General features: G+C 39.5%; 1 protein-coding gene across 1 annotated transcript in view; it reads left to right on the top strand.

Annotated features, from left to right (window-relative positions):
* CFAP44 (cilia and flagella associated protein 44) overlaps positions 1–26,768 on the top strand; it is a 161,258-nt gene that overhangs the window by 5,877 nt on the left and 128,613 nt on the right. Inside the window, exons 3-5 of the mRNA XM_029215118.1 lie at positions 6,673–6,774; positions 23,200–23,355; positions 23,851–24,010. Of these exons, the coding sequence (XP_029070951.1) occupies positions 6,678–6,774; positions 23,200–23,355; positions 23,851–24,010 (413 nt within the window). The 5' untranslated portion in view covers positions 6,673–6,677. The remainder of the gene's footprint in view (positions 1–6,672; positions 6,775–23,199; positions 23,356–23,850; positions 24,011–26,768) is intronic.

Raw genomic sequence — 26,768 nt, 5'->3', positions numbered from 1 at the left:
CAGTAGCCCGTTATTGCATTTAAATCTCACAGTCAACCTATGAGTTAGACGTGTTTAAATGCCACCCACCCCCCTTACAGATGAGGAAATTGAGCTCTAGAGGTCGAATAAGCTACCCAATGTCAGAGTGCTTATAAGAAGTAAAGCCAGGACTTGAAGCTCTTTTTAAAAACAATTATTGGACTTCTGCTAACTTAAAAGAAGTAACTAATATAGCATAGTGGCTACGGGTGCAAGTGTTGCCATCAGAAAGCTTGGATTCATATGTCATCTGTGTTCCTTGGGCTGTGTCCCTTGGGCAGATGAATCTCATTTTTCCCATTTGAAAGTCAGAGATAATACCTTTCTTACAGGGTTGTGAGAATTAAGTGAGGTAAATAGGTGTAAATATGCTAAGAACAGCACCTGACTCACAAGCATTCAGTAATGACTGCCAGCTTTTTGGTGTAGAAATAAATACACTATTCCCTCTGTACTTCTGGATTTTTAAAGACATTCTGTAGTGAATTTGTGTTTTTCTCAAATTAATAACTGGATCCAGTGCTTTAAAGATGTTTGGAGGTTGAAATAAAACATGTTGAGCATATTATTTGAAAATAACGAACATACTGTTTAAAAGTAAGATTATCCTATGTTTTCTGACTTTTTGACACCCTGGATATACTATTTAATAATGAACAGCCGCGATAATGGTCTTGTTTTTTAATCCTCGAGAATACTTGACTAAAGAGAACATTTCAATATTACCAATAAATGCATGGTACAAAGTTTTTGGAAAATCGTTGTGTAACATTACAGAAATCAATAAACACAAAATATAATACAGCCGCTTTTTTATTACCAACTTTATTGAGAAATAATTTATATACAACAAAATACATCCATACATCCATTTAAAGAGAACAATTCATGGACTTTGGCAGTTGTATATACAGACAGAACTATCACCACAAGACCATTTCTATCATCTCCAGAAGATTCCTCCTGTGTCTTTGCAGTGCATCTCTCCCTTTACTCCAGCTCTAGGGAACCACTGATCTGCTTTTGGTCATCATAGATTTGTTTGCATTTTATATAAATGAAATCACACACACTGTAATATTTTGTGCCTGTCTACTTTCACTCATCCTGAGATTCATCCATGTTGTGTGTATCCGTTTCTTCCTTTTTACTTCTGAGTAGTATTCTGTTGTACAGATATTTATCCATTCACCTGTCAGTGACCATTTGGGTGGTTTCCATTATTTTGCTATTGTGAATATGGCTGCTATGAACATTCACGCATAAGGCTTTGTATGGATGGAAATTTTTTATTCTCTTGGGAAAATACCTGGGACATGGAATCGCTTGGTAAATGTTTAACTTTTAAAGAAATTGCCAAACGTTTTTCCAAAGTGGTCGTGCTACTTTACGTTTTCAACAGCATTATATGAGAGTTCCATTTGCTCCACATCCTTCCACATTTGGTGCTGGCAGTTTTAAAACTTTTACCCATCCCAGTAGATATGGAATGCGTGCATTGTGGTGTGCATCTCCCTGGGACCTACTGTTATGTATCTTTCCATGTGTTTATTGACTGCTCATACATCTGATGTGGTGAGGTATTCAAAGTCCTAGGTGGTTAGTTTTTTTGTTATTGAATTATAAGAGTCTTTACATATTCTGGATACAAAATTCTTTGTCATATTATTGCGAGGCTGTAGCCATTTAAAAACAATGTTTTGTAACCAGTAACATTAGTTAGGTACTTAAAAATAATAATGATTGCTGGCTGTGCCACAGAGCATTTGGAGAGCAAACTGCTAAACCGAAAAAATCTGTCAAGCTAGGCCTATATTTTGTGCACCTGGAGTCCTGTGACCAAGGAGCCCACAACATAAAATACTTACTCTTAAAGTCAACAGAGATAACATAGCGTAAAATAAATAAAACAAAAATCGCCCCGCGACGTATTTTTGCTGATGACGGCGTGTGATCAGGGCACCTTTGAGCCATTTTGTATTATTGGGCATATCCTCGAAAGTCATCAATGTATCATCCTTAGGATAATAATATAAACTAGACATAAAAATTAAACGGGGATAATAAGCTGGTAGAATGCCGGGCTTTCTGTTTGGCCTTGATCCTGAGTCATGGGCCACGAAATAGCCGGGCCAGAGGGCAAGCGAGGTCAAGGGTACCCCTGCCACCGCCTTGGCATTTCCCAGAAAGCGGCCTTGGGGCGGCGCCTGCGCCTCTCGGCCCGCCCCTCTCCGCCCACCCGGGAGGCGGGATGGCGTTGCCGTGGTAACCGCAGTAAACGGAGACCTGGGGCAGACGCCGTGACTGGGAACGCGCGGCGGAGGTCGGTGCCTTAGGTAAGTTTTGACCCCAGCAGCCTGGCAGTTCCCACAACCTCCCCCTCAAATCTGTTGGCGAGTCAGGAATCAGTCGACCCCATTTGGACTTCTCTTAGGCTGAACTAGGGTTCTCCGGGCTTTGCTGAGACACATTTCTTATTTCTATGGATCAGTTCGACAAACATTTGAATTGACAGCGTTCGCAGGCATGGGGCTACACACTTTAGATATAACGTGGACTCTGTTCCTGCCTGCAAGGAGCTCATGATCCAGCTGGGGAGGAGGACAGACGACGGCAGGAGTCCGAGTTGGACCGGGCTGAGCCAGGAACAGGGAGTCTGTGGGAAAGTGCCTGGGTTCTGGGGTCAACAAGCCACCCAGACCTGTTAAGTGTGACACTTGGCAAGTTGACCTTCTGCACTTTAGATTCCTCATCTAAGTAGGGAAGGTGGTAGTGCTTACTTCATGGGGTTCCTGTTACAATTAAATAGGATAATGCAGGTCAAGTAAGTGTGTAGCACATGCAAGACACGGTAGGTGCACAATAAATCCTTGTTGCATACAAGTAGATATAGTAGCATACAAGTACTCAGCATGCCCGGCCAATTGTGAGTTGTCCAAGGTGGCTACTGACTAAAGCTTTTGAGAAGGAGGAGGGGCTGAGGAGGATCCAGGAAAGGGGAAGGTGACAAGAGATGAATTACAGACCCTAAGATGAAGGACCTCTGTGCCACACCAAGGAATCTGAGTTCTTGTTCTGTGGCAATGAGGAGCCATTAAAGGTTTTAAACAAGAAGAGTGGCACATTAAAAGCTGTGTTTTAGGAATATAAGAGGCAGTGTACAAATGGACCAGAGAAGGGAGAGAATGAGGCTGTGGTAATGGTAGAGGTGAGACAGTATGAGGACCAGAACTAGGATGGGGACAGTGGGACTAGAAGGGAGAGGATGAATTCAAAAGGCTTAATAACTGGACACTGGGCAACAGGACTTGGAAGTCAATTGCATGAGTTGGGTGAGAGGGAAAGATTCAAATAGTAACTGCTCTGCTATCTGATCTGTAAAATGCACCTAACTCATAGAGTTTTGAGAAATATATGAAACAGTATGTGTAGAATCCTCAGAACTGTGCTCCACACATGGTAAACATTAAAAACACACAAGCTGTTATTCTCTCCACAGTTGTTATTTCACACTGTAAAGTAAAAACAGTGTCTGTTTTTATACAGGAATCTCTATGAATCTCAGCGTGACCAGCTCTGGCACACTGCTGAGATGGAGTGTTTGAGTTTGTGAGAGTGGGGACCGACCCTGGCATCTAAGGAATGAATCTTGAGTAATGTCATCTTGGGGAGCCCTCTGTCCAGCTTCCAGACAACCTCCTTCTAGCAACACACACTCTGCAACACTGTGTACTATAATTTTCTCTTTTCTTTACACTTCCTCAGGGTTGACTCAAAACTTCACAGTCTACCTAATGAGTTGGTTAACAGAATTAACCATAGGCTGGACCAATAAGCCTGAGTCTAATGAAAATAGATTTAAGGTAGTTCTGCAAATAGACTTCCAAACCTAGCTAGTTCAGTTGTATAAGATAGGACATGGTTAGGCATACAGAAATAAGGTATAGTCATTCTAGCTGGTTACAAATGGATTATTACGAGTCAGTATATGAGGAGCCTGCCCACCCCCCAGACCCTGGCAAGATAATGTAATATTAGGCTGCCTTGAAAGAATATAATGTTCCCAACGGATAAAGTGATGGTTCATATCTTCTGGAAAGTGTCCAGATCCTTCAGAGGACATACAAAATTGGGAGGGATATATGATGGATTGGGAATTAAGTTTTTGAGCTATCCAGATGTTGAGAGGAGTTGAAAACATGTTAGTGAGAAATAGTTGAAAGAATTGGGATGCTTTATTTGGGAAAAGAGAGGATCTGGGTAGGAAAGTTAACTAGCTAATTATTTGAACGGCTATAGTAAACAGGAAAACTTATTCTGTGTGTCCCCAGAAGAATAGGGCCAAATAGATCCAAGTTGCAGGGAGGAAGATTTCATATAATATAAAATGAACTTCCTAAGAACTAGAGCTGAGAACATTAACAGAATGTGCTCACCCTCTTACCTGAAATGTTTAAATTAAAGCTGACTGTCTCTTGGTGTGTTCCTTCATTTGTTCCCTAATTCAGGAATTAAAACATTCATCCCTTCAACTATTTTACCTACTGAGTGAAAGGCACTGTTCTTTGAAAGCTTTACTGTATTAAATCATTGAGATCTCAGAACCACCTTGTGAAGTAGGTACTGCACTTTACAGATGAGAAGGCACAGAGAGGTTAAATACTTGTTTAATACCTCACAACTATAATAGTAAGAGGAAGAGCCAGGCTTTGAGCCCAGTCAGTGTGATTCTAGCCAATACTCTTAGCCTGGGCTTGAGTTGTTGATGCGTGACTTATACTGGGTGGGAGGATTGGACCAAATTAACCCTCTTTCAACTCTCAAGATTCTGTGATCATATTTATTGAGCCCTAGCTGTATTAAAGAGAATGTGTAGTAATTATAGTCAAACTACCATTTTCCAGTACCTACGAAGAGCTTGATATAAACCCATGGTCCTTAACTCTGGTTCCTATTCTTTGGCTCCACAAAAGAATTATATAGAGAGTGAGACCCCGAGAATGGTACATTGTAAAAAGTTTCCAAGTGATTCTAAAGTAAAGCCAGAGTTGAGAACTGTGGGTATAAAAGATCTCATTTAATACTTATAATAACTCTGCCAGACAACCTTATCTTCCCCATTGTACATATAAAAGGACTGACAGGTTAAGGGATGCTAGGGGCTTGGCCCTTGGCCAAGTAAACCTTTTTTCTTTGCCAAACAAGTCTCTGACATCAAAGCCTCATCAGGTTACAATACAACTTCTCAATCCCTTAATTCTAAAAAAATGAAAACAAACACAAAAATCAAGAGAGGGTATCATGATGCCAGTGCAAGGAAACAGATGGTATAAACCCTAATGTCCAGATGAAGGTGGGTAGTTGTCATCCTGCACTCTCATGCACTGATCATGTAGTGTAGATCCTGGCTGCTTTGGGCATAGTAGTCTTTCTTGAGAGACCAGGAAGGTATAATAATGCACTAGTTCAGTTAATTCGCATAGCAGCCTTATACATAGTTTTTTCTTCACTCCCATTTTACAATTGAGGAATTGATGTAAAGTAATTAGCTAGTTCTGTGGCAAAACTGGGATTCAAACCTGAATGTAACCACAGATCTCATCCAAACAGAACTACTGCCCTACCTGCCAGCTGTGCCATAGAAGAATCTTGAGGAAACACGGGATGTTTAGTGCGGAGAAATGAAGACTTAGAAGGAAGACATAGTAGATATTCTCATCTACAAGAGCTGCCATAGAGAGAGAGGACAGAGAAGACCTCTCGTGTCACTCCCCTCCTTAAAAACCTTCAATGGCTTTCAATTACCATAGAAATAAGTTCTAAACTCCTTAGCAAAGCTTAGAGACAATTTGATGATCTGCTACCCGTTTCCTCATCAATGTCCATTTCACTCTCCTGCTCTAGCCAATAGACTGTTCTCAGGCCTTCACAGACATAAGCCTCTCTTAGAAGCTCTCTCTGCCAATAATCTTTCCCATTTTATGCCTGGCCAACGTCTACTCAGTACCTGTGTCTCAAATGCCTCTTCCTTAACCCCAGACATAGTTTAATCTTCTTGCTGTATGTGCCCACAGCACCCCTTTTTTTTTTGTAGCACTCATTGTATTTTAATTACTTGTTTAATACCTATATTTCTAAAAAAGCTCCACTGAGTTAAGGATCGTATCTTTCTAGTTCAGTACTACAATTTAGTGCCTAACATAAGATTTGACACATAGAAGTTATCCTCAACAAATATTTAAAAATTGAAATTGATTAGTAACACCAGGGGACTTTGATGATGGGAGGGGGAAGAGGAGGGGATGAACCAAAGGAAGGATGGCAAAGGGTTAATTTTAATGTGGAGCATTTAGAGAAGAGATAGGCTTGGGTGGTGTTTCACTGTGGACTTCTGGAAAACCAGAGGGCACCACGATGACAAGTTTGCCTGGAGGAAGGGATATCTGACTACATTTTGCCATTCTACGGAGGTCTCTGATGATGGCTGTGCCCTCCAGCTGGTGAAGTCATTTCTGATACCTTGCAAACACACAGATTGTCAACACACGTGGTGTTTGGTGCTCATGGAATTTGTTTAGGGGGAAAATAATCTGTTAATGATTTCTACTTTACAGCTCTATCCCTGTCTCTGTCTCAATTTTTTGCTTACAGAGAAAATGAAGGAACCAGATGATCAGGATACTGATGGGAGGAAATCAGAGAGATCAAAGAGTGATGGAAGGCAGTCTCATTCTTCTAGATCTGCATCAGAACGTGAGTAAAGATTATAATATACACTTAGGGTCTTGATTATTAACTTTAGGTAAAATAATTTTTAAAGAGTGCATATCTAAGTTTATACGACAGAAAGGGTGACTTGTTTAATTCCCTTACTATAAGTTCTTTAAGAGCAGATTCTGTGTTTTAGTCATTTTATCTCTAGTCCTGGAACACGGAAGTTACTATCATCTCTATGCTGATAATGACCCATCTTCACACCTGGTCTGGCTCCTTCCTGTAGGGTCTACAAGGTCTTTAATGGGCTTCTCTAATACAGTGCAGTGGAAAGAGAGCTGGACTTAAGTTTTGAGTCCTGGGTCTACCACTTAGAGATGCTTGATTTGGATAAATTATTTCACCTTTCTGAGCTTCAATTTTCTCACCCATAAAATGATCGTGAGCTGTTTGAGGATTAAATTGGATAACATATGTGGAAGGATATCATAGATTGCAGATAGAAGGGAAAGTGAAGAATTTTGTAATAGGATTTTTAAAAGATGACTGGCTCTGTCTGGGCATCGTGGTGTTAGGTAGCTTAGTGGAATATTGACATGTTTAGTTCTAATCCTAAATATAGTTTCAGAATCTAATTTTTACTATTCACCTAGAGAAGAGCAGGTCCTGGGGAAACCAATTCATTTACAAAATGTACATTAAATTCTTTCAATTTCTCTGAGGCATGTCTGGTAAATCCATGATTTCTCCGTATTGTATTTTATTTTAGAGGTCTATCTCCTCTTGCTTGGACTCTTATAACAAGGATTTCTGCTTAAGTCTTCCTGTCCACACCACCATTAGAGTTATCTTTCCAAAAAATATGATTATATCACTCTCCTGAAAAACTTTAGTTTGCTTCTCGTTTGTTTTTCCATTTCCACTTTTCTCCACTCCCTATGTTTCTGACACAGGATTGTCTACTTTTTAGTTTCTAGTGCTTTGCAGTATTTTCCTGGATGATTTATATTTTTCTTTTTTTTCAAATTTTGTTTTATAGATCTTTATTGGAGTATAATTGCTTCACAATACTGTGTTGGTTCCTGTTGTACAACAAACTGAATCAGCCATATGCATACATATATCCCCATATCCCCTCCCCCTTGTGTCTCTCCCTCCCACCCTCCCTATCCCACCCCTCTAGGTCGTCGCAAAGCCCCAAGTTGATCTCCCTGTGCTATGCTGCTGCTTCCCACTAGCTATCTATTTTATATTTGGTAGTGTATATATGTCGCTGCTACTCTCACTTTGCCCCAGCTTCCGCCTCCTCCTCCCCATGTCCTCAAGTCCATTCTCTTCTTCTCTAAATGTTTGATAGAATTCACCTGTAAAGCCATCTGGTCCTGAACTTTTGTTTGTTGGAAGATTTTTAATTACAGTTTCAATTTCATTCCTTGTGATAGGTCTGTTTATATTTTCTAATTCTTCCTGGTTCAGTCTTGGAAAATTGTACCTTTCCAAGAATTTGTCCATTTTTTCATGGCTGTCCATTTTATTGGCATATAGTTGTTTGCAGTAGTCTCTTATAATCCTTTGTATTTCTGTGGTGTCAGTTGTGATTTCTCCTTTTTCATTTCTAATTTTATTGATTTGTGTCCTCTCCCTTTTTTTCTTGATGAGTCTGGCTAAGGGTACATCAATTTTGTTTATCTTCTCAAAGAACCAGCTTTTAGTTTTATTGATCTTTGCTATTGTTTTTTCATTTCTATTTCATTTATTTCTGCTCTGATTTTTATGACTTCTCTCCTTCTACTGACTTTGGGTTTTCTTTGTTTTTCTTTCTCTAGCTGCTTTAGGTGTAGGGTTAGATTGTTTATTTGAGATTTTTCTTGTTTCCTGAGGTGAGATTGAATTGCTATAAACTTCCCTTTTAAAACTGCTTTTGCTGTGCCCTGTAGGTTTTGGGTCGTCGTGTTTTTGTTATTTGTTTTTATGTATTTTTTTTATTTCTTCTTGGATTTCTTCAGTAATCTCTTGCTTATCTAGTAGCACACTGTTTAGCCTCCATGTATTTGTGGGTTTTTTCAGTTTTTTTCCTGTAACTGATTTCCAGTCTCATAGCGTTGTAGTCAGAAAAGATGCTTGTTATGATTTCAATTTTCTTAAATTTTCCAAGGCTTGATTTGTGACCTAAGATGTGATCTGTCCTGGAGAATGTTCCGTGTGCACTTAAGAAGAAAGTGTATTCTGCCTCTTTTGGGTGGAATGTTCTATAAATATCAGTTAAATCTATCTGGTCTATTGTGTCATTTAAAGCTTGTGTTTCCTTATTTCTCTTCTGTTTGGATGATCTGTCCATTGGTGTAAGTGAGGTGTTAAAGTCCCCTACTATTCTTACGTCACTGTCGATTTCCTCTTTCATGGTTATTAGCATTTGCCTTATGTATTGAGGTGCTCCTATGTTGGATGCATAAACATTTCTAATTGTTATATCTTCTTCTTGGATTGATCCCTTGATCATTATGTAGTGTCCTTCCTTGTCTCTTGTAACAGAGATAAGGTCTCTGTTAGTCTTTATTTTAAAGTCTGTTTTATCTGATATGAGTATTGCTACTCCAGCTTTCTTTTGATTTGCATGGAATATCTTTTTCCATCCCTTCACTTTCAGTCTGTATGTGTCTCTAGGTCTGAAGTGGGTTTCTTGTAGACAGCATATATATGGGTCTTGTTTTTGTATCCATTCAGCCAGTCTGTGTCTTTTGGTTGGGAGATTTAATCCATTTACATTCAAGGTTATTATCGATATGTATGTTCCTATTACCATTTTCTTAATTGTTTTGGGTTTGTTTTTGTGGGTCTTTTTCTTCTCTTGTGTTTCTTGTCTAGAGAAGTTTCTTTAGCATTTGCTGTAAAGCTGGTTTGTTGGTGCTGAATTCTCTTAGCTTTTGCTTTTGTGAAAAGCTTTTGATTTCTCTGTCGAATCTGAATGAGATCCTTGCTGGGTAGAGTAATCTTGGTCGTAGGTTTTTCTCTTTCATCACTTTAAGTATATCCTGCCTCTCCCTTCTGGCCTGCAGAGTTTCTGCTGAAAGATCAGCTGATAACCTTATGGGGATTCCTTTGTATGTTATTTTTGTTTTTTCCCTTGCTGCTTTTAATATTTTTTCTCTGAATTTAATTTTTGTTAGTTTGATTGATGTGTGTCTTAGTGTGTTTCTCCTAGGGTTAACCCTGTATAGGACTCTCTGTGCTTCCTGAACTTGGGTGACTATTTCCTTTCCTATGTTAGGGAAGTTTTCCACTATAATCTCTTCAAATATTTTCTCACACCCTATCTTTTTCTCTTCTTCTTCTGGGACCCCTGTAATGTGAATGTTGGTGCATTTAGTGTTGTCCCAGAGGTCTCTGAGATTTTCTTTTCATTCTTTTATCTTTATTCTGCTCCTTGGCAGTTATTTCCACCATTTTGTCTTCCAGCTCACTTATTCATTCTTCTGCCCCAGTTATTCTGTTATTGATTCCTTCTAGTGTATTTTTCATTTCAGTTATTGTGTTGTTCATCTCTGTTTGTTCTTTAGTTCTTCTAGATCTTTGTTAAACATTTCCTGTATTTTCTCAATCCATGCCTCCATTCTATTTCTGAGATTCTGGATCATCTTTACTATCATTACTCTGAATTCTTTCTCAGGTAGGTTGCCTTTTTCCTCTTCATTTATTTGGTCTTATAGGATTTTACCTTGCTCCTTCATCTGTGACATGTTTTTTGCCATCTCATTTTTTGTTTTTTAATGAGTGGGATTGTGTTCCTGCCTTACTGGTTGTTTGGCCTGAGGCTTCCAACACTGGAGCTTGTAAGCTGTTGCTTAGAGCTGGGTCTTGGTGCCAAGATGAGGACCTCTGGGAGACCTCACTCTGATGAGTATTCCCTGTGGTGTCTGAGGTTCTCTGTTAGTCCAGTGGTTCAGATTCGGAGCTCCCACTGCAGGAACTTCAGCCCTAACCCCGGCTTGTGAACCAAGATCCCACAAGCTGCGTGTGGGGCAGCAAAAAAAAATGGAGAAAAATAACAAGTAAAAAATAAAATTAGACTAGGAAACTAACAGATATGTTAGAAAGAATGTAAAAATAAAAATATAGATGAACCAACAACCAGAAAGTAGAAAAGAACCACAGTAGTAAGAAAGAGGAGGAGGAAAAAAAAAAAAAGGTGGAAAAGGCCTTGGCTGTGGAGGGCGGGGCCTAAGCAGGGGTAGGGTTTGGGCAGTGGGCAGGGCCTATGCTTAGGACCCACAGGGGTGGAAAAGGCCCTGGGAGGTGTGGGGGGTTGGGGCTTAAGCTCAACAGAACAGAGGGGCCCAGGCCTGCCTCCCGCCTGTAGTCGCAGAGGGCAGGGGACACCACGTGGGAGCCCAGCAGGCTTCCAGGGCCCGAGTGGGTGGGACCAACACCCTCTGCTCCTCTCCCGCTCTGGATGGATGGATTTAATGATAATATCCCTTTGTCCAGCACTGCCTGAATCTCCCTTTTTAATGTCAGACCTTCTTAAGGGCAGGTCTTATCAAGTCTGGCCTGGCCCTGTCCTCAGCTCATAAATTAGTTCATAAATCATGGGTTTTAGGATCTCAAATGATAATGTGAAATAGTCTGCTGACACTCTGAAACCTTCTACCTTGGTGCTGTGAGAAGAGGTCTCTGTCCTGGTTCAGCTACATAACTGATAGCTGAATTTTTTTTCCTGGAGCCCTTACCTTGTTCTCAGTCTTTCTAAAATATCTAAGCAACATCTTACCCTTTGGAATTCTCATGCAGAGTGAATTAATTTCCTGGTTTTCTACCTAAGTACAGAGATTAAGGTAGACTCTTCCCCATACCCAACAAGGAGTTTCTGGTGTAACAGAGTCCTATTAAGGGATTTAGGCCAAATGTACCAGCCAGACCATGCAGCATTTTTCACAAGTGTGAAGGACTTTCGTTACCAAGACATTGGTTTCTGATTCTTACCAAAGTACTAAATTATTGCTGACTTCATATAATAAACTGGGAAGTATTTTGGTCTCTTCTATTTTCAGAAATATTTTGTGTAGAATTAGTATTATTTCTTCCTTAAATGTTTGCTGGAACTCACCAATGAAGTATCTGGGCCTGTAATTTTCTTAGTGGAAAAATTTTTAACTGTGAATTCAATTCCCTTAATAAATAGAGGGTTGTGTCTTTCTTCTTTACTAAGTTTTGTAACTTTGTACCTTTCATAGAATTTATACATTTCTTCTAAATTGTAAAATTTGTTGACATAACTCTGTAGGATCTATTTTAATTCCTGACACTGAAGATTTGTATTGTCTCTCTTTTGTTTCTTGATTGGCCTAGCTAGGAGGGCATCCATTTTGTTGATCTTTTCAAAGAATAAGGTTTTGGCTTTGATAATTTTTCTGTTGTTTTGCTGGCTTTTTATTTCACTGAGTCTTGCTTTCATTTTTATTATTTACACTAATTCTATTATTGTTTTATTATTTTATTTTTTTAATTTGCTTTCTTCTACTTACTCTGAGTTTTGGGTTTTTTTGCTTTTCTTTCTCTAGTTTCCTGAGGTGGAATGTTAGGTCATTGATTTTTGAGTTTTCTTATATATGTACTAAAAGCTATAAATTTCCCTCTAAGCATTGCCTTAGCTGTATCCCACAAATTTTGGTGTTATATTTTAATTATCGTTTACTTTGAAATGTTTTATAATTTCTTTATTAATTTCTCCTTGACCCATACATTATTTTTAAGTGTGTTTTTTAATTGCCAAATGTCTTCTGTAATTTATTTTATTTTATTTTGACATCTTTATTGGGGTATAATTGCTTTACAATGGTGTGTTAGTTTCTGCTTTATAACAAAGTGAATCAGTTATACATATACATATGTTCCCATATCTCTTACCTCTTGCATCTCCCTCCCTCCCACCCTCCCTATCCCACCCCTCCAGGCGGTCACAAAGCACCGAGCCAATATCCCTGTGCCATGCGGCTGCTTCCCACTAGCTGTCTACCTTACGTTTGTTAGTGTATATATGTCCATGCCTCTCTCTCGCCCTGTCACAGCTCACCCTTCCCCCTCCCCATATCCTCAAGTCTGTTCTCCAGTAGGTCTGTGTCTTTATTCTTGTCTTACCCCTAGGTTCTTCATGACATTTTTTTTTCTTAAATTCCATATATATGTGTTAGCATACGGTATTTGTTCTTTCTCTTTCTGACTTACTTCACTCTGTATGACAGATTCTAGGTCTATCCACCTCATTACAAATAACTCAATTTCGTTTCTTATTATGGCTGAGTAATATTCCATTGTACATATGTGCCACATCATCTTTATCCATTCATCCGATGATGGGCACTTAGGTTGTTTCCATCTCTGGGCTATTGTAAATAGAGCTGCAATGAACATTTTGGTACATGACTCTTTTTGAATTATGGTTTTCTCAGGGTATATGCCCAGTAGTGGGATTGCTGGGTCATATGGTAGTTCTATTTGTAGTTTTTTAAGGAACCTCCATACTGTTCTCCATAGTGGCTGAGCCAATTCACATTCCCACCAGCAGTGCAAGAGTGTTCCCTTTTCTCCACACCCTCTCCGGCATTTATTGTTTCTAGATTTTTTGATGATGGCCATTCTGACTGATGTGAGATGATATCTCATTGTAGTTTTGATTTGCATTTCTCTAATGATTAATGATGTTGAGCATTCTTTCATGTGTTTGTTGGCAGTCTGTATATCTTCTTTGGAGAAATGTCTACTTAGGTCTTCTGCCCATTTTTGGATTGGGTTGTTTGTTTTTTTGTTATTGAGCTGCATGAGCTGCTTGTAAATTTTCGAAATTAATCCTTTGTCAGTTGCTTCATTTGCAAATATTTTCTCCCATTCTGAGGGTTGTCTTTTGGTCTTGTTTATGGTTTCCTTTGCTGTGCAAAAGCTTTGAAGTTTCATTAGGTCCCATTTGTTTATTTTTGTTTTTATTTCCATTTCTCCAGGAGGTGGGTCAAAAAGGATCTTGCTGTGATTTATGTCATAGAGTGTTCTGCCTATGTTTTCCTCTAAGAGTTTGATAGTTTCTGGCCTTACATTTAGGTCTTTAATCCATTTTGAGCTTATTTTTGTGTATGGTGTTAGGGAGTGATCTAATCTCATACTTTTACATGTACCTGTCCAGCTTTCCCAGCACCACTTATTGAAGAGGCTGTCCTTTCTCCACTGTACATTCCTGCCTCCTTTATCAAAGATAAGATGACCATATGTGCGTGGGTTTATCTCTGGGCTTTCTATCCTGTTCCATTGATCTATCTTTCTATTTTTGTGCCACTACCATACTGTCTTGATTACTGTAGCTTTGTAGTATAGTCTGAAGTCAGGGAGCCTGATTCCTCCAGCTCCATTTTTCGTTCTCAAGATTGCTTTGGCTATTCGGGGTCTTTTGTGTTTCTATACAAATTGTGAAATTTTTTGTTCTAGTTCTGTGAAAAATGCCAGTGGTAGTTTGATAGGGATTGCATTGAATCTGTAGATTGCTTTGGGTAGTAGAGTCATTTTCACAATGTTGATTCTTCCCATCCAAGAACATGGTATATCTGTACATCTATTTGTTTCATCTTTAGTTTCTTTCATCAGTGTCTGATAATTTTCTCCATACAGGACTTTTGTCTCCTTAGGTAGGTTTATTCCTAGATATTTTATTCTTTTTATTGCAGAGGTAAATGGGAGTGTTTTCTTGATTTCACTTTCAGATTTTTCATCATTAGTGTATAGGAATGCCAGAGACTTCTGTGCATTAATTTTGTATCCTGCTACTTTACCAAATTCATTGATTAGCTCTAGTAGTTTTCTGGGAGCATCTTTAGGATTCTCTATGTATAGTATCATGTCATCTGCAAACAGTGAAAACTTTACTTCTTCTTTTCCGATTTGGATTCCTTTTATTTCCTTTTCTTCTCTGATTGCTGTGGCTAAAACTTCCAAAACTATGTTGAATAAGAGTGGTGAGAGTGGGCAACCTTGTCTTGTTCCTGATCTTAGTGGAAATGCTTTCAGTTTTTCACCATTGAGGATGATGTTGGTTGTGGGCTTGTCATATATGGCCTTTATTATGTTGAGGAAAGTTCCCTCTATGCCTACTTTCTGCAGGGTTTTTATCATAAATGGGTGTTGAATTTTGTCGAAAGCTTTCTCTGCATCTATTGAGATGATCATATGGTTTTTCGCCTTCAATTTGTTAATATGGTATATCACATTGATAGATTTGCATATATTGAAGAATCCTTGCATTCCTGGAATAAACCCCACTTGATCATGGTGTATGATCCTTTTAATGTGCTGTTGGATTCTGTTTGCTAGTATTTTGTTGAGGATTTTTGCATCAGTGATATTGGCCTGTAGTTTTCTTTCTTTGTGACATCCTTGTCTGGTTTTGGTATCAAGGTGATGGTGGCCTCATAGAAGGAATTTGGGAGTGTTCCTCCCTCTGCTATATTTTGGAAGAGTTTGAGAAGGATAGGTGTTAGCTCTTCTGTAAATGTTTGATAGAATTCGGCTGTGAAGCCATCTGGTCCTGGGCTTTTGTTTGTTGGAAGGTTGTAAATCACAGTTTCGATTTCAGTGCTTGTGATTGGTCTGTTCATATTTTCTATTTCTTCCTGATTCAGTCTTGGCAGGTTGTGCATTTCTAAGAATTTGTCCATTTCTTCCAGGTTGTCCATTTTATTGGCATAGAGTTGCTTGTAGTAATCTCTCATGATCTTTTTTATTTCTGCAGTGTCTGTTGTTACTTCTCCTTTTTCATTTCTAATTCTGTTGATTTGAGTCTTCTCCCTTTTTTTCTTGATGAGTCTGGCTAATGGTTTATCTATTTTGTTTATCTTCTCAAAGAACCAGCTTTTAGTTTTATTGAACTTTGCTATCGTTTCCTTCATTTCTTTTTCATTTATTTCTGATCTGATTTTTGTGATTTCTTTCCTTCTGCTAACCTTGGTTTTTTTTGTTCTTCTTTCTCTAATTGCTTGAGGTGCAAGGTTAGGTTGTTTATTCGAGATGTTTCCTGCTTCTTAAGGTGGGCTTGTATTGCTATAAACTTCCCTCTTAGAACTGCTTTTGCTGCATCCCATAGGTTTTGGGTTGTTGTGTCTCCATTGTCGTTTGTTTGTAGGTATTTTTTGATTTCCTCTTTGATTTCTTCAGTGATCACTTCGTTATTAAGTAGTGTATTGTTTAGCCTCCATGTGTTTGTATTTCTTACAGGTCTTTCCTGTAATTGATATCTAGTCTCATGGCGTTGTGGTTGGAAAAGATACTTGATACAATTTCAACTTTCTTAAATTTACCAAGGCTTGATTTGTGACCCAAGATATGATCTATCCTGGAGAATGTTCCATGAGCACTTGAGAAAAATGTGTATTCTGTTCTTTTTGGATGGAGTGTCCTATAAATATCAATTAAGTCCATCTTATTTAATGTATCATTTAAAGCTTGTGTTTCCTTATTTATTTTCATTTTGGATGATCTGTCCATTGGTGAAAGTGGGGTGTTAAAGTCCCCTACTATGAATGTGTTACTGTCGATTTCCCCTTTTATGGTTGTTAGTATTTGCCTTGTATATTGAGCTGCTCCTATGTTGGGTGCATAAATATTTACAATTGTTATATCTTCTTCTTGGATCGATCCCTTGATCATTATGTAGTGTCCTTCTTTGTCTCTTCTAATAGTCTTTATTTTAAAGTGTATTTTGTCTCAGATGAGAATTGCTGCTCCAGCTTTCTTTTGGTTTCCATTTGCACGGAATATCTTTTTCCATCCCCTTACTTTCAGTCTGTATGTGTCTCTAGGTCTGAAGTGGGTCTCTTGTAGACAGCATATATATGGGTCTTGTTTTTGTATCCATTCAACCAATCTATGTCTCCTGGTGGGAGCATTTAGTCCATTTACATTTAGGGTAATTATCGATATGTATGTTCCTATTCCCATTTTCTAAATTGTTTTGGGTTCGTTATTGTAGGTCTTTTCCTTCTCCTGTGCTTCTTGCCTAGAGAAGTTCCTTTAGCATTTGTTGTAAAGCTGGTTTGGTGCTGAACTCTCTCAGCTTTTGCTTGTCTGTAAAGATTTTAATTTCTCCATCAAACCTGAATGAGATCCTTGCTGGGTAGAGTAATCTTGGTTGCAGGTTTTTCTCCTTCATCACTTTAAATATGTCCTGCCAGTCCCTTCTGGCTTGCAGAGTTTCTGCTGAAAGATCAGCTGTTAACCTTATGGGGATTCCCTTGTGTGTTATTTGTTGTTTTTCCCTTGCTGCTTTTAATATGCTTTCTTTGTATTTAATTTTTGACAGTTTGATTAATATGTGTCTTGGCGTATTTCTTCTTGGATTTATCCTGTATGGGACTCTCTGTGCTTCCTGGACTTGATTAACTATTTCCTTTCCCATATTAGGGAAGTTTTCAACTATAATCTCTTCAAATATTTTCTCAGTCCCTTTCTTTTTCTCTTCTTCTTCTGGAACCCCTATAATTCGAATGTTGGTGTGTTTAATGTTGTCCCAGAGGTCTCTGAGACTGTCCTCAGTTCTTTTCATTCTTTTTTCTTTATTCTGCTCTGCAGTAGTTATTTCCACTATTTTATCTTCCAGGTCACTTATCCATTCTTCTGCCTCAGTTATTCTGCTATTGATCCCATCTAGGGTCTTTTTCATTTCATTTACTGTGTTGTTCATCATTGTTTGTTTTATCTTTAGTTCTTCTAGTTCCTTGTTTAATGTTTCTTGCATTTTGTCCATTCTATTTCCAAGATTTTGGATCACCTTTACTATCATTATTCTGAATTCTTTTTCAGGTAGACTGCCTATTTCCTCTTCATTTGTTAGGTCTGGTGCATTTTTATGTTGCTCCTTCATCTGCAGTGTGTTTTTCTGTCTTCTCATTTTGTTTATCTTACTGTGTTTGTGGTCTCCTTTTTGCAGGCTGCAGGTTCATAGTTCCCGTTGTTTTTGATGTCTGTCCCCAGTGGCTAAGGTTGGTTCAGTGGGTTGTGTAGGCTTACTGGTGGAGGGGACTAGTGCCTGTGTTGTGGTGGATGAGGCTGGATCTTGTCTCTCTGGTGGGCAGGTCCACGTCTGGTGGTGTGTTTTGGGGTGTCTGTGGACTTATTATGATTTTAGGCAGCCTCTCTGCTAATGGGTGGGGTTGTGTTCCTGTTTTGCTAGTTGTTTGGCATAGGTTGTCCAGCACTGTAGCTTGCTGGTCGTTGAGTGAAGCTGGGTGCTGGTTTTGAGATGGAGATCTCTGGGAGATGTTCGCCATTTGATATTATGTGGAGCTGGGAGGTCTCTTGTTGACCAGTGTCCTGAAGTTGGCTGTCCCACCTCAGAGGCACAGCACTGACTCCTGGCTGTAGCACCAAGAGCCTTTCATCCACATGGCTCAGAACAAAAGGGAGAAAAAGTAGAGAGAAAGCATTAGTAGAAGTAGGAAGGACGAAAGAAAGAAAGAAGGGAAGGAAGGAAGGAAGACAGAAAGAAGAAAAGAAGGAAAGAAGGAAAGAAAGGAGGGAGGGAGGGAAGGAGGAGGGACGGAAGGAAAAAAGAAAGAAAGAAAGAAGATACAGTAAAATAAAATAAATTATAATAAAGTTATTAAATTAAAAAATAATTATTTAGGAAAAAAAAGGGACGGATAGAACCTTAGGACAAATGGTGGAAATAAAGCTATACAGACAAAATCTTCCACAGAAGCATACACATACACCCTCACAAAAAGAGGTAAAGGGGAAAAAATCATAAATCTTGCTCTCAAAGTCCACCTCCTCAATTTGGGATGATTCGTTGTCTAAAGGAGAGAAGGAAGGAAAGAAAGCAAGAAAGCAAGCAAGAAAGAAAGAAAGAAAGAAGGAAAGAAGTTAAAGTATAATAAAGTTATTAAAATTAAAATTAATTGTTAAGAAAAGAATTTAAAAACAAAACGGACGGATAGAACCCTAGGACAAATGGTGGAAGCAAAGCTATACAGACAAAATCTCACACAGAAGCATACAGATACACACTCACAAAAAGAGGAAAAGGGGAAAAAATCATAGATCTTGCTCTCGAAGTCCACCTCCTCAATTTGGGATGATTCGTTGTCTATTCATGTATTCCACAGATGCAGGTACATCAAGTTGATTGTGGAGCTTTAATCCGCTGCTTCTGAGGCTGCTGGGAGAGATTTCCCTTTCTCTTCTTTGTTCTCACAGCTCCCAGGGGCTCAGCTTTGGATTTGGCCCCGCCTCTGTGTGTAGGTCGCCGGAGGTTGTCTGTTTTTTGCTCAGACAGGCCGGCGTTAAAGGAGCCGCTGATTCGGGGACTCAGGCTCACTCAGGCCGGGGGAGGGAGGGGCACGGCGTGCAGGGCGGGCCTGCGGTGGCAGAGGCCGGCGTGACGTTGCACCAGCCTGAGGCCCGCCGTGTGTTCTCCCGGGGAAGTTGTCCCTGGATCCTGGGAACCTGGCAGTGGCGGGCTGCACAGGCTCCCCGGAAGGGGGGTGTGGATAGTGACCTGTGCTCGCACACAGGTTTCTTGGTGGCGGCAGCAGCAGCCTTAGCGTCTCCCGCCCGTCTCTGGGGTCCGTGCTTTTAGCCGCGGCTCGCGCCCGTCTCTGGAGCTCCTTTAAGCAGCGCTCTTAATCTCCTCTCCTCGCGCACCAGGAAACAAAGAGAGAAGAAGACGTCTCTTGCCTCTTCGGCAGCTCCAGACCTTTTCCCGGACTCCCTCCTGGCTAGCCGTGGTGCACTAACCCCTTCAGGCTGTGTTCATGCAGCCAACCCCAGTCCTCTCCCTGCCCTCCTACCAAAGCCCGAGCCTCAGCTCGCAGCTCCGCCCACCCCGGCGGGTGAGCAGACAAGCCTCTCGGGCTGGTGAGTGCTGGTCGGCACCGATCCTCTGTGCGGGAATCTCCCCGCTTTGCCCTCCGCACCCCTGTTGCTGTGCTCTCCTCCGCGGCTCTGAAGCTCCCCCCTCCGCCTCCCGCCCTCTCCGCCCGCGAAGGGGCTTCCTAGTGTGTGGAAACCTTTGCTCCTTCACAGCTCCCTCCCACTGGTGCAGGTGCTGTCCCTATTCTTTTGTCTCTGTTTTTTCTTTTTTTCTTTTGCCCTACCCAGGTACGTGGGGAGTTTCTTGCCTTTTGGGAGGTCTGAGGTCTTCTGCCAGCATTCAGTAGGTGTTCTGTAGGAGTTGCTCTACGTGTAGATGCATTTCTGGTGTATCTGTGGGGAGGAAGGTGATCTCCGTGTCTTATTCTTACGCCATCTTCCCCTCCGCTCCCCTGTAATTTATTTTTAATTTACTACTGTTGTAATCAGAGAATATGCATATTTTGTATTATTTCAATCTTTTAAAAGCTATTAAAACTTGTCTTACGCTCCAGCAAATGATCTCTCTTGGTAAATGGCCCATGTGCCTTTGAATGTGTAGGTGTAGTGTTTTTTCAATATCAGGTGGGGATGTTTGATAGTGTTTTTCAGATCATCATATCTTATGGAGTTTCAGACTGGTTGTTCCATCAGTTGATGAAAGATGTGTATTACTGTAATATTAACTAAGTAGACTGTGAGAAGTAAAGGATAAATATTATAATCTCTGAAGCAATTATTTAAAAAACAAACAAAGAAAAGTAGTTAAAAAGCTAACAGAAATTAAAATGGAATTTTAAAGAATAAATAATCTAGAAGAATAACAATAAATGGTCTAACAGAAAATAGGAAAGAAGAAATAGAGGGAAAATGGAAGAGTGGGAAGCACACAAACAGAAAATAAATAATTAAATGTTAAATCAAAATCCAACTATACCAATAGTTATATTAAATATTAATGGACTAATAAGTCTTGTAAAAAGGTACAGATTATCAGAATGGATAATAAAAGCAAGAACCCACTATATGATGCATGAGACACACATTAAGTATTATGATACAAATAGGTTAAAAGTAAATTGATGGAAAAAGATATAGTAGGCGTACAGTAAGCATTTGAAGGTTGGAGTGACTATATTAATATCAGATAAAATAGATTTCAAGACAAAGAGTACTGTCTGTGACAAAGAAGTACATTTCACGATGATAAAAGGAACAATACATTAGGAAGACATAACTATCATAAATATGTATGCATCTAATAACAGAGCATCACAATACATGAAGAAAAATAGAATTAAAGGGAGAACTAAATAATTCCAAAATTGTAGTAGGAGAACAGTCTGGTACTCCATCATGGTTACTTCATCATGGCCAAAATGGAAGTCCCAATTATTAATTTTTGTATATTGTTTTTGTATGTAGTAACCATGCAAAACTCTTTTAAAAATTGTAATAATTATAGGGAGTCCTTATGGATGTTCTATGTGCACAGTCACATCATTTGCAGACTTCCTCATTGTGTTCCCAATCTCACAAAGGAGGTGGAGGTAAACAAGGACCAGAGAGGCAAGCTGTATTTGCAGGAGGCAGCCTGCCTCTGTGGCAGCTGGTGAGGAGAGGCACCACAGCTTCATATTTCTATTGGCTAGAGGGAAGAAAAAGCTGAGGAAACTCACCTATAAAATCCTGGGTCAGGGACTTCCTTGGTGGTCCAGTGGGTAAGACTCTGTGCTCCCAATGCAGGGGGCCTGGGTTTGATCCCTGGTTGGGGAACTAGATCTCACATGCATGCCAAAACTAAGAAGTCCGCATGCCACAACTGAGTCTCCATGTTGCAACTAAGAGCCCACATGCCACAACCGAAGATCCCGCGTGGTGCAGCTAAACATGCTGCAACGAAGATCTTAATTAAGATTGCCATAATTAAGACCTGGTGCAGCCAAAATAATTAATTAATTAATTAATAAAAATCCTTGGTCATAAAACAAACTTTCAGCTGGCTCTTTTTGAGATCTGTGGCTATGGTGTCTCCTCGCCTTGGTTACCTCCCTTTGCTTCCTCCTGCACTCATCCTTGTTCAGTGTCCACTAATTTTGCCAACCCTTCCACCAGCCAGCCCTGCCATCCATTTCTGATTTGAGGTTTTAGCAGCTTCTAGTTCTACAAAAAATGGCATTTGTAATTTTGGCTTTCATTTTCAGTGTTGATTTTAGATTATTTCCAAGAATAGAAAGACAAATGCTGATTTGTACATCAAACCATAATCCTTCCACCTGTCTATTTTGGGATTATAAAAAGTATAGAAATCTTTGTTCTCACCAAGTTACTAAGATCTGCTGCTTTGCCAGTCTGATTTAATGTGTCTACTTCCTGTTAAATTAGTTTTTTTCCAAACTCCACTTTTCCTCTCAGTGGCACAACCCTTCAACCAGGCTCAGAATATTCATTTTTAGAAAAATGATTTACTCCCCTTCATTCATATTCACTTCTGATTCCTTTATCAGTGATTCCCTCATCCTAGCTGGCAGCCTGAGCTCATCTAATGGCAGCTTGAACTCTGTTCCCAGAGAGAGGCAGGCCAGCAGATAATATCCTAATCTTGAGAGGGGGATATAATGTTTGATTGCAACAGTCACAAGAAAGAGCTAAGAAATCTGTTAAATGGTATTACTGGAGAATATTTACCCAGGGCTCTCCCCTAGGGGAGTTCAAGAAGTGGGCCCCATTTAGGTGTCCAGGATTATTTTCTTTCCATCCAAATGCATGAATCCTACAGAACCCTGTCCTCTTATTCTGCTAATTGGATTGGCCCAGCTTTCTCACCTCATTCAAGTTAGTCTTGGGCCTTGTTCCTCTTCTTTTAGCCTCATCTCAGATAGACCTACTAGGTGGTTCTACTCTGTTTCTGACATACTTACCATTTCTGCCTTATTATTCTGAAAGTTCATCCAGCCCTTTCACCTGCTGGACATGGTATATGTGAACAATAGCCATGTTTGGACTTGATCTGAATGTTGGCTTATACCTAGGTCTATTCTACTCCCATTCCAATTCTTTTTCTCTTCTAGCTTGTCCTGAAGCAAATAGTCTGATGTATTCCTAGGATATCACTCAGACATAGTCATACCCAGAGGAGTTTATTCTTGAATATGCGTTATTTATCTTTGACATAAAAGGTCCTTATAAATAACGTGTTGTTCAAGTGAAATTGAACTGAAAAAATGATAGCAACATACTAGCCAATCTCTTTTTCTTTATCCTTTACTTTCTTGTAAGCGTGCAGTGGTAGGAAATAGACTGCAAATGAAGTGAAAATGGAGATTTACTCACAGGAAAAGCTTTAAAAATTTTTTGTAAAGCTGCAAGAGTGACCAAATAAAATGATTTTTGTAGCAATTTTTGAGTTTAAAATTCATTCAGTTTAGAGCACAAACGAATTGGAAGTATTAGGTACTTTGGAAATAAGAAATGTTTAATTCAAATTTAGAAATTATTTAATGTTTAAGACAATGTTTAATTCAAATTTAGAAATTATTTAATTCAAATTTAGAAATTATTAAAACAAATTGTTTTTTATAGCCACTATGAAAGAGGATTACAAATCTGTTGTAGATACCACAGGCGAAACATTTACTGAAGTGGAAGAATCATATTTAGGGGACGATGAATCCTATGTGGAACATTTGGAAGGAAGTTCAAGTTCATTTCAAGATGATTATGTGGAAAGCATTGGAAGTAAGTATTACTAGTTTTCTATCAGTACTTGTCACTGTTTTAACTGAACAGTTGTAAATCCATAAAAGAAATGGTTGCAGGAAGTGTGGAGGTGATAAAAGAAAGAGCATCAAACATATCCTGATAGGGTGCTTTAGCGGCTCTGGAGTTGTGTATTCCGAGTATCATATACTCTCATACTCAGTTTTTCTGGGGAGTGGGATTGTCTAAGGAGTGATCTATCCCACATTAGTGAGACTAACTCTCCCTTAGAACTGACCGTGCGCTGTTCTTTGAGACTGCCGGAACCATGCAGGGCTAGGCGTTCACCCCAATGCACACAGGCGTGTTGCCTCTTCTTCCATGCTCACTTGTGGGTGGCATCCTATGTCCAGGCCAGAAGTAGTAGTTACTGCTAGAGTATTATGGGCTACGTACATTCCTCCTGTCTTCATGAAATACGATTTTAGGATTGACCAGACACTCTTCTTAGTTAAAATATTTTTAATTTTTTAGAATCTCAGTACATGGAAACTCCTGTCCCAGATGCAGAAGAGGCAGAGGAGGAAGTTAAGAAGAAAATATCAGAAAGCTTCTTCTACGATTATATGGAGCTTGCTTCGATGCCTTTTGTGACTCCGGATTCAAACATACCGCTGGATCTTCTTACACTTGTGTATCCACTCCAGTTACATATGTATAATCTTGGAATTTCAGCTTTTTAGGTCAGGGGTTGGCAAACTGCAGCCTATGGACCAAATCTGGCCTCTGGCCTTTTTCCCTAAATAAAGTTTTATTGGAACACAGCAATGCCCATTCATTTACATGAAGTCTATGACTGCTATCACACTACAAGGGCAGATTTAAGTAGTTACAACAGAAATCATCTGGCTCACAAAGCCTAAAATATTTACTACCTGGCCCTTTACAAAAACAGTTTGCCAACCCCTATCTTAGGTAATTCTAAGAAGCTTAAGATAGAAATGCTTGATCTTAATTTAAACTAAGCTTTTGCTGGCTTTTGTTAGATGCCAAATAACCATAAAGAGATATAGTGCTTTTCTGGCTGTCCTTTCAGGAGATGTGATGTGAAGGAGACCAGGAGGCCTCTTATCCCCATTTATCTCTACCAGATTGGCACCCCTTTTTCAATGCCTGTTAAGTTAAAATCATTGATCTCCCTGCTTGAAACGCTGACATGGCCATTGTCAGGCATTACTGCTTTCGCATTATTTACCAGATGAGTTACAGAGAAGACAGCCCTGAGGAAGTGGGCACAATATAACCCATTTTAATAGAAGAATAAAAGTCTGTGAAGAAAAGTAAAAGTGGGATGATTAACAAGGGGATTTAGGGTTTGCCATCACTTTATGATGTTAGGTTTGTGAGGTGCTAGTTAGGAGACAATTTCCATTAAGGCCCTTGGTTAGCAATTTAGCATGCCTACCCTCAGAAGGGCAGTGGTTATGACCGCATGGCCCAGACACTGACTGGCCCCTTATAAAAGGGGTGCTGAGAGGGGAAGGGCAGTGTACTTCCTGACTCAGTTTTGCTTTTTATGTAAAAATAGAACATGTTATTGTTATTATATCTTCTAACTTTATTTCGATCCCAGGTGTAACTAAAACTAATTCACCCTGAAATTTGTAACCTGGAGTTTTCTCTCTTGAGGGCCTTTTTTTTTTCCTTTGTGGCCTTTGGACAGGTTACTGATAAAAGTTATGCTGTTGGCCTTCTAGTCGATTTTTTTCAAATGAAGTGGTTTATTAGTCACCTAGAAGCTTTTCCTGAAATGCACGTGCTCTGATAGCTTCCTGGACCTACTGCATTATTTCCACGTGGAGAGGGGCTTGGGTATATATGTACTCTGGAAAAGCTTCTCGGGTAATTTTTACTGTGCTGCCTTCTCCCAGCTCTCAACACTGGGGATTTGGTGCTCCTGAATACAAGGATCTCTGTATTAGAGAGATATGCCTAGCCTGTAAATAAGGGAGTCAGAGCGATCTTGACGTTTGGCTCAGTGCATGAATACTTTCTACTCATGCTGGAGGAGTGGCTGTATACGCTATGGACTTGAACACTTTCAAAAGCAGGGCAATCACAAAGCAGCTTATCCCATTTTTGAATAGCTTACATTATTAGAGAGCTCCTCCAGGCCTTGAATTACAATCTGCCTTTCTGGAATGTCCTGCGTTAGACTTAGTCCTACTCTCTAGAGATGAAAAAATATAATCTCTGTTTCTTGTGAGAAGCTGTAAGAAGTCTGCTCTCATGTATCCCCATATACCCTTTTAATTCTTCATCTACTTCAGTTTTAACATTTGTGTCTTCTAAATCAATCAAGAAAGTATAATTTATAAAATATCACGTAAACCACAGCATAATTTATAGAAGACACTAAACAGCACTTAAGACAGTGTTTAAACACCACTTTAAAGTGGAGGTTCTAGATGGACATGGACAAACAGCAAAGGCCCTGGGCCTCTGATAGGAAGTTAAGAATAGGTGCCAAAAGGGAGGGTGAGATAAAACAGAAGGGAGGTGAAGGTACGTCAGAATACATTTTAACATTTTCAGAGCTCTGCTTAGGGACTGCCTTGTCCTCTGGGGTTAAAAGGAAAAGATCAGACTCTAGTTATTCATTCATTCGTTCATTCAACCGAATAGGCTCAAGACTGTGGCAGGCATTCTAGGAAACAGATGAATGAGAAGCAGTCTCTGCCCTCAAGCAGGTTGTGATTGATTTAGAGGGAAAGTGTTTGGCAAGCTACAATCTAACCCATTTCTGCATTTGAAAGGGCCTTCAATCAAAACAGCAGCAAGTAAGAGGGAGTTTCCCCCTGAAATTACAGATGATAATATTAGATAAATGATCATGTCTCCGATTCCCTGCTGTCATCCAAGTTAGTGAAGGGATGGTAGCCCGCTTCTACCCTCATAGTTGGACATTCTTCTAGCCCTTTAGAGTATTACACTGGCACCTGGGAAAAGGGAAAGGAGAGAAGGAAGAAGGAAAGGTGAGAACAGTAGTTTAGGGAGAGGGAAAAAGAGGGTAGGCAAAACTTCCTGCCCCATACCAGGCTCTGTAAAGATAAGGGGCTGTAGACTCTACTCTTTATTTGTGAGGCAGCCCCAGGTATTCTCCATGAGGGCCGAATAGCTTCATCTAGATTTTGGATCACATATTCATTTGCATTTCTATATAAGATTCAATTTTAGGCATTAATGTCTTTTAAATTTATAAAATTCCTTTTTCTTGTACAAATGCCCTGAAATGTTCTCTTTCTCCTTTTTCAATTTAACTATGAGGCAGTGAGATAGGTATAGTTACTTGTAGTTAGTTATAATTTATATATTCTTCACAATTCAAATTGCATTAATTAAAATTTGCTCTTCCTTTTTTACATTCTACATATCGTTCTTGTTAAAAGTTT

The sequence above is a fragment of the Monodon monoceros genome, unplaced genomic scaffold, assembly GCF_005190385.1.
Source record: "Monodon monoceros isolate NGI ecotype Baffin Bay Population unplaced genomic scaffold, NGI_Narwhal_1 Super_Scaffold_11, whole genome shotgun sequence".
In the NCBI taxonomy this organism is placed as follows: domain Eukaryota; kingdom Metazoa; phylum Chordata; class Mammalia; order Artiodactyla; family Monodontidae; genus Monodon; species Monodon monoceros.
Note: the sequence above shows the minus strand (reverse complement) of the source record. Positions and strands in the feature narration are given on the sequence as shown.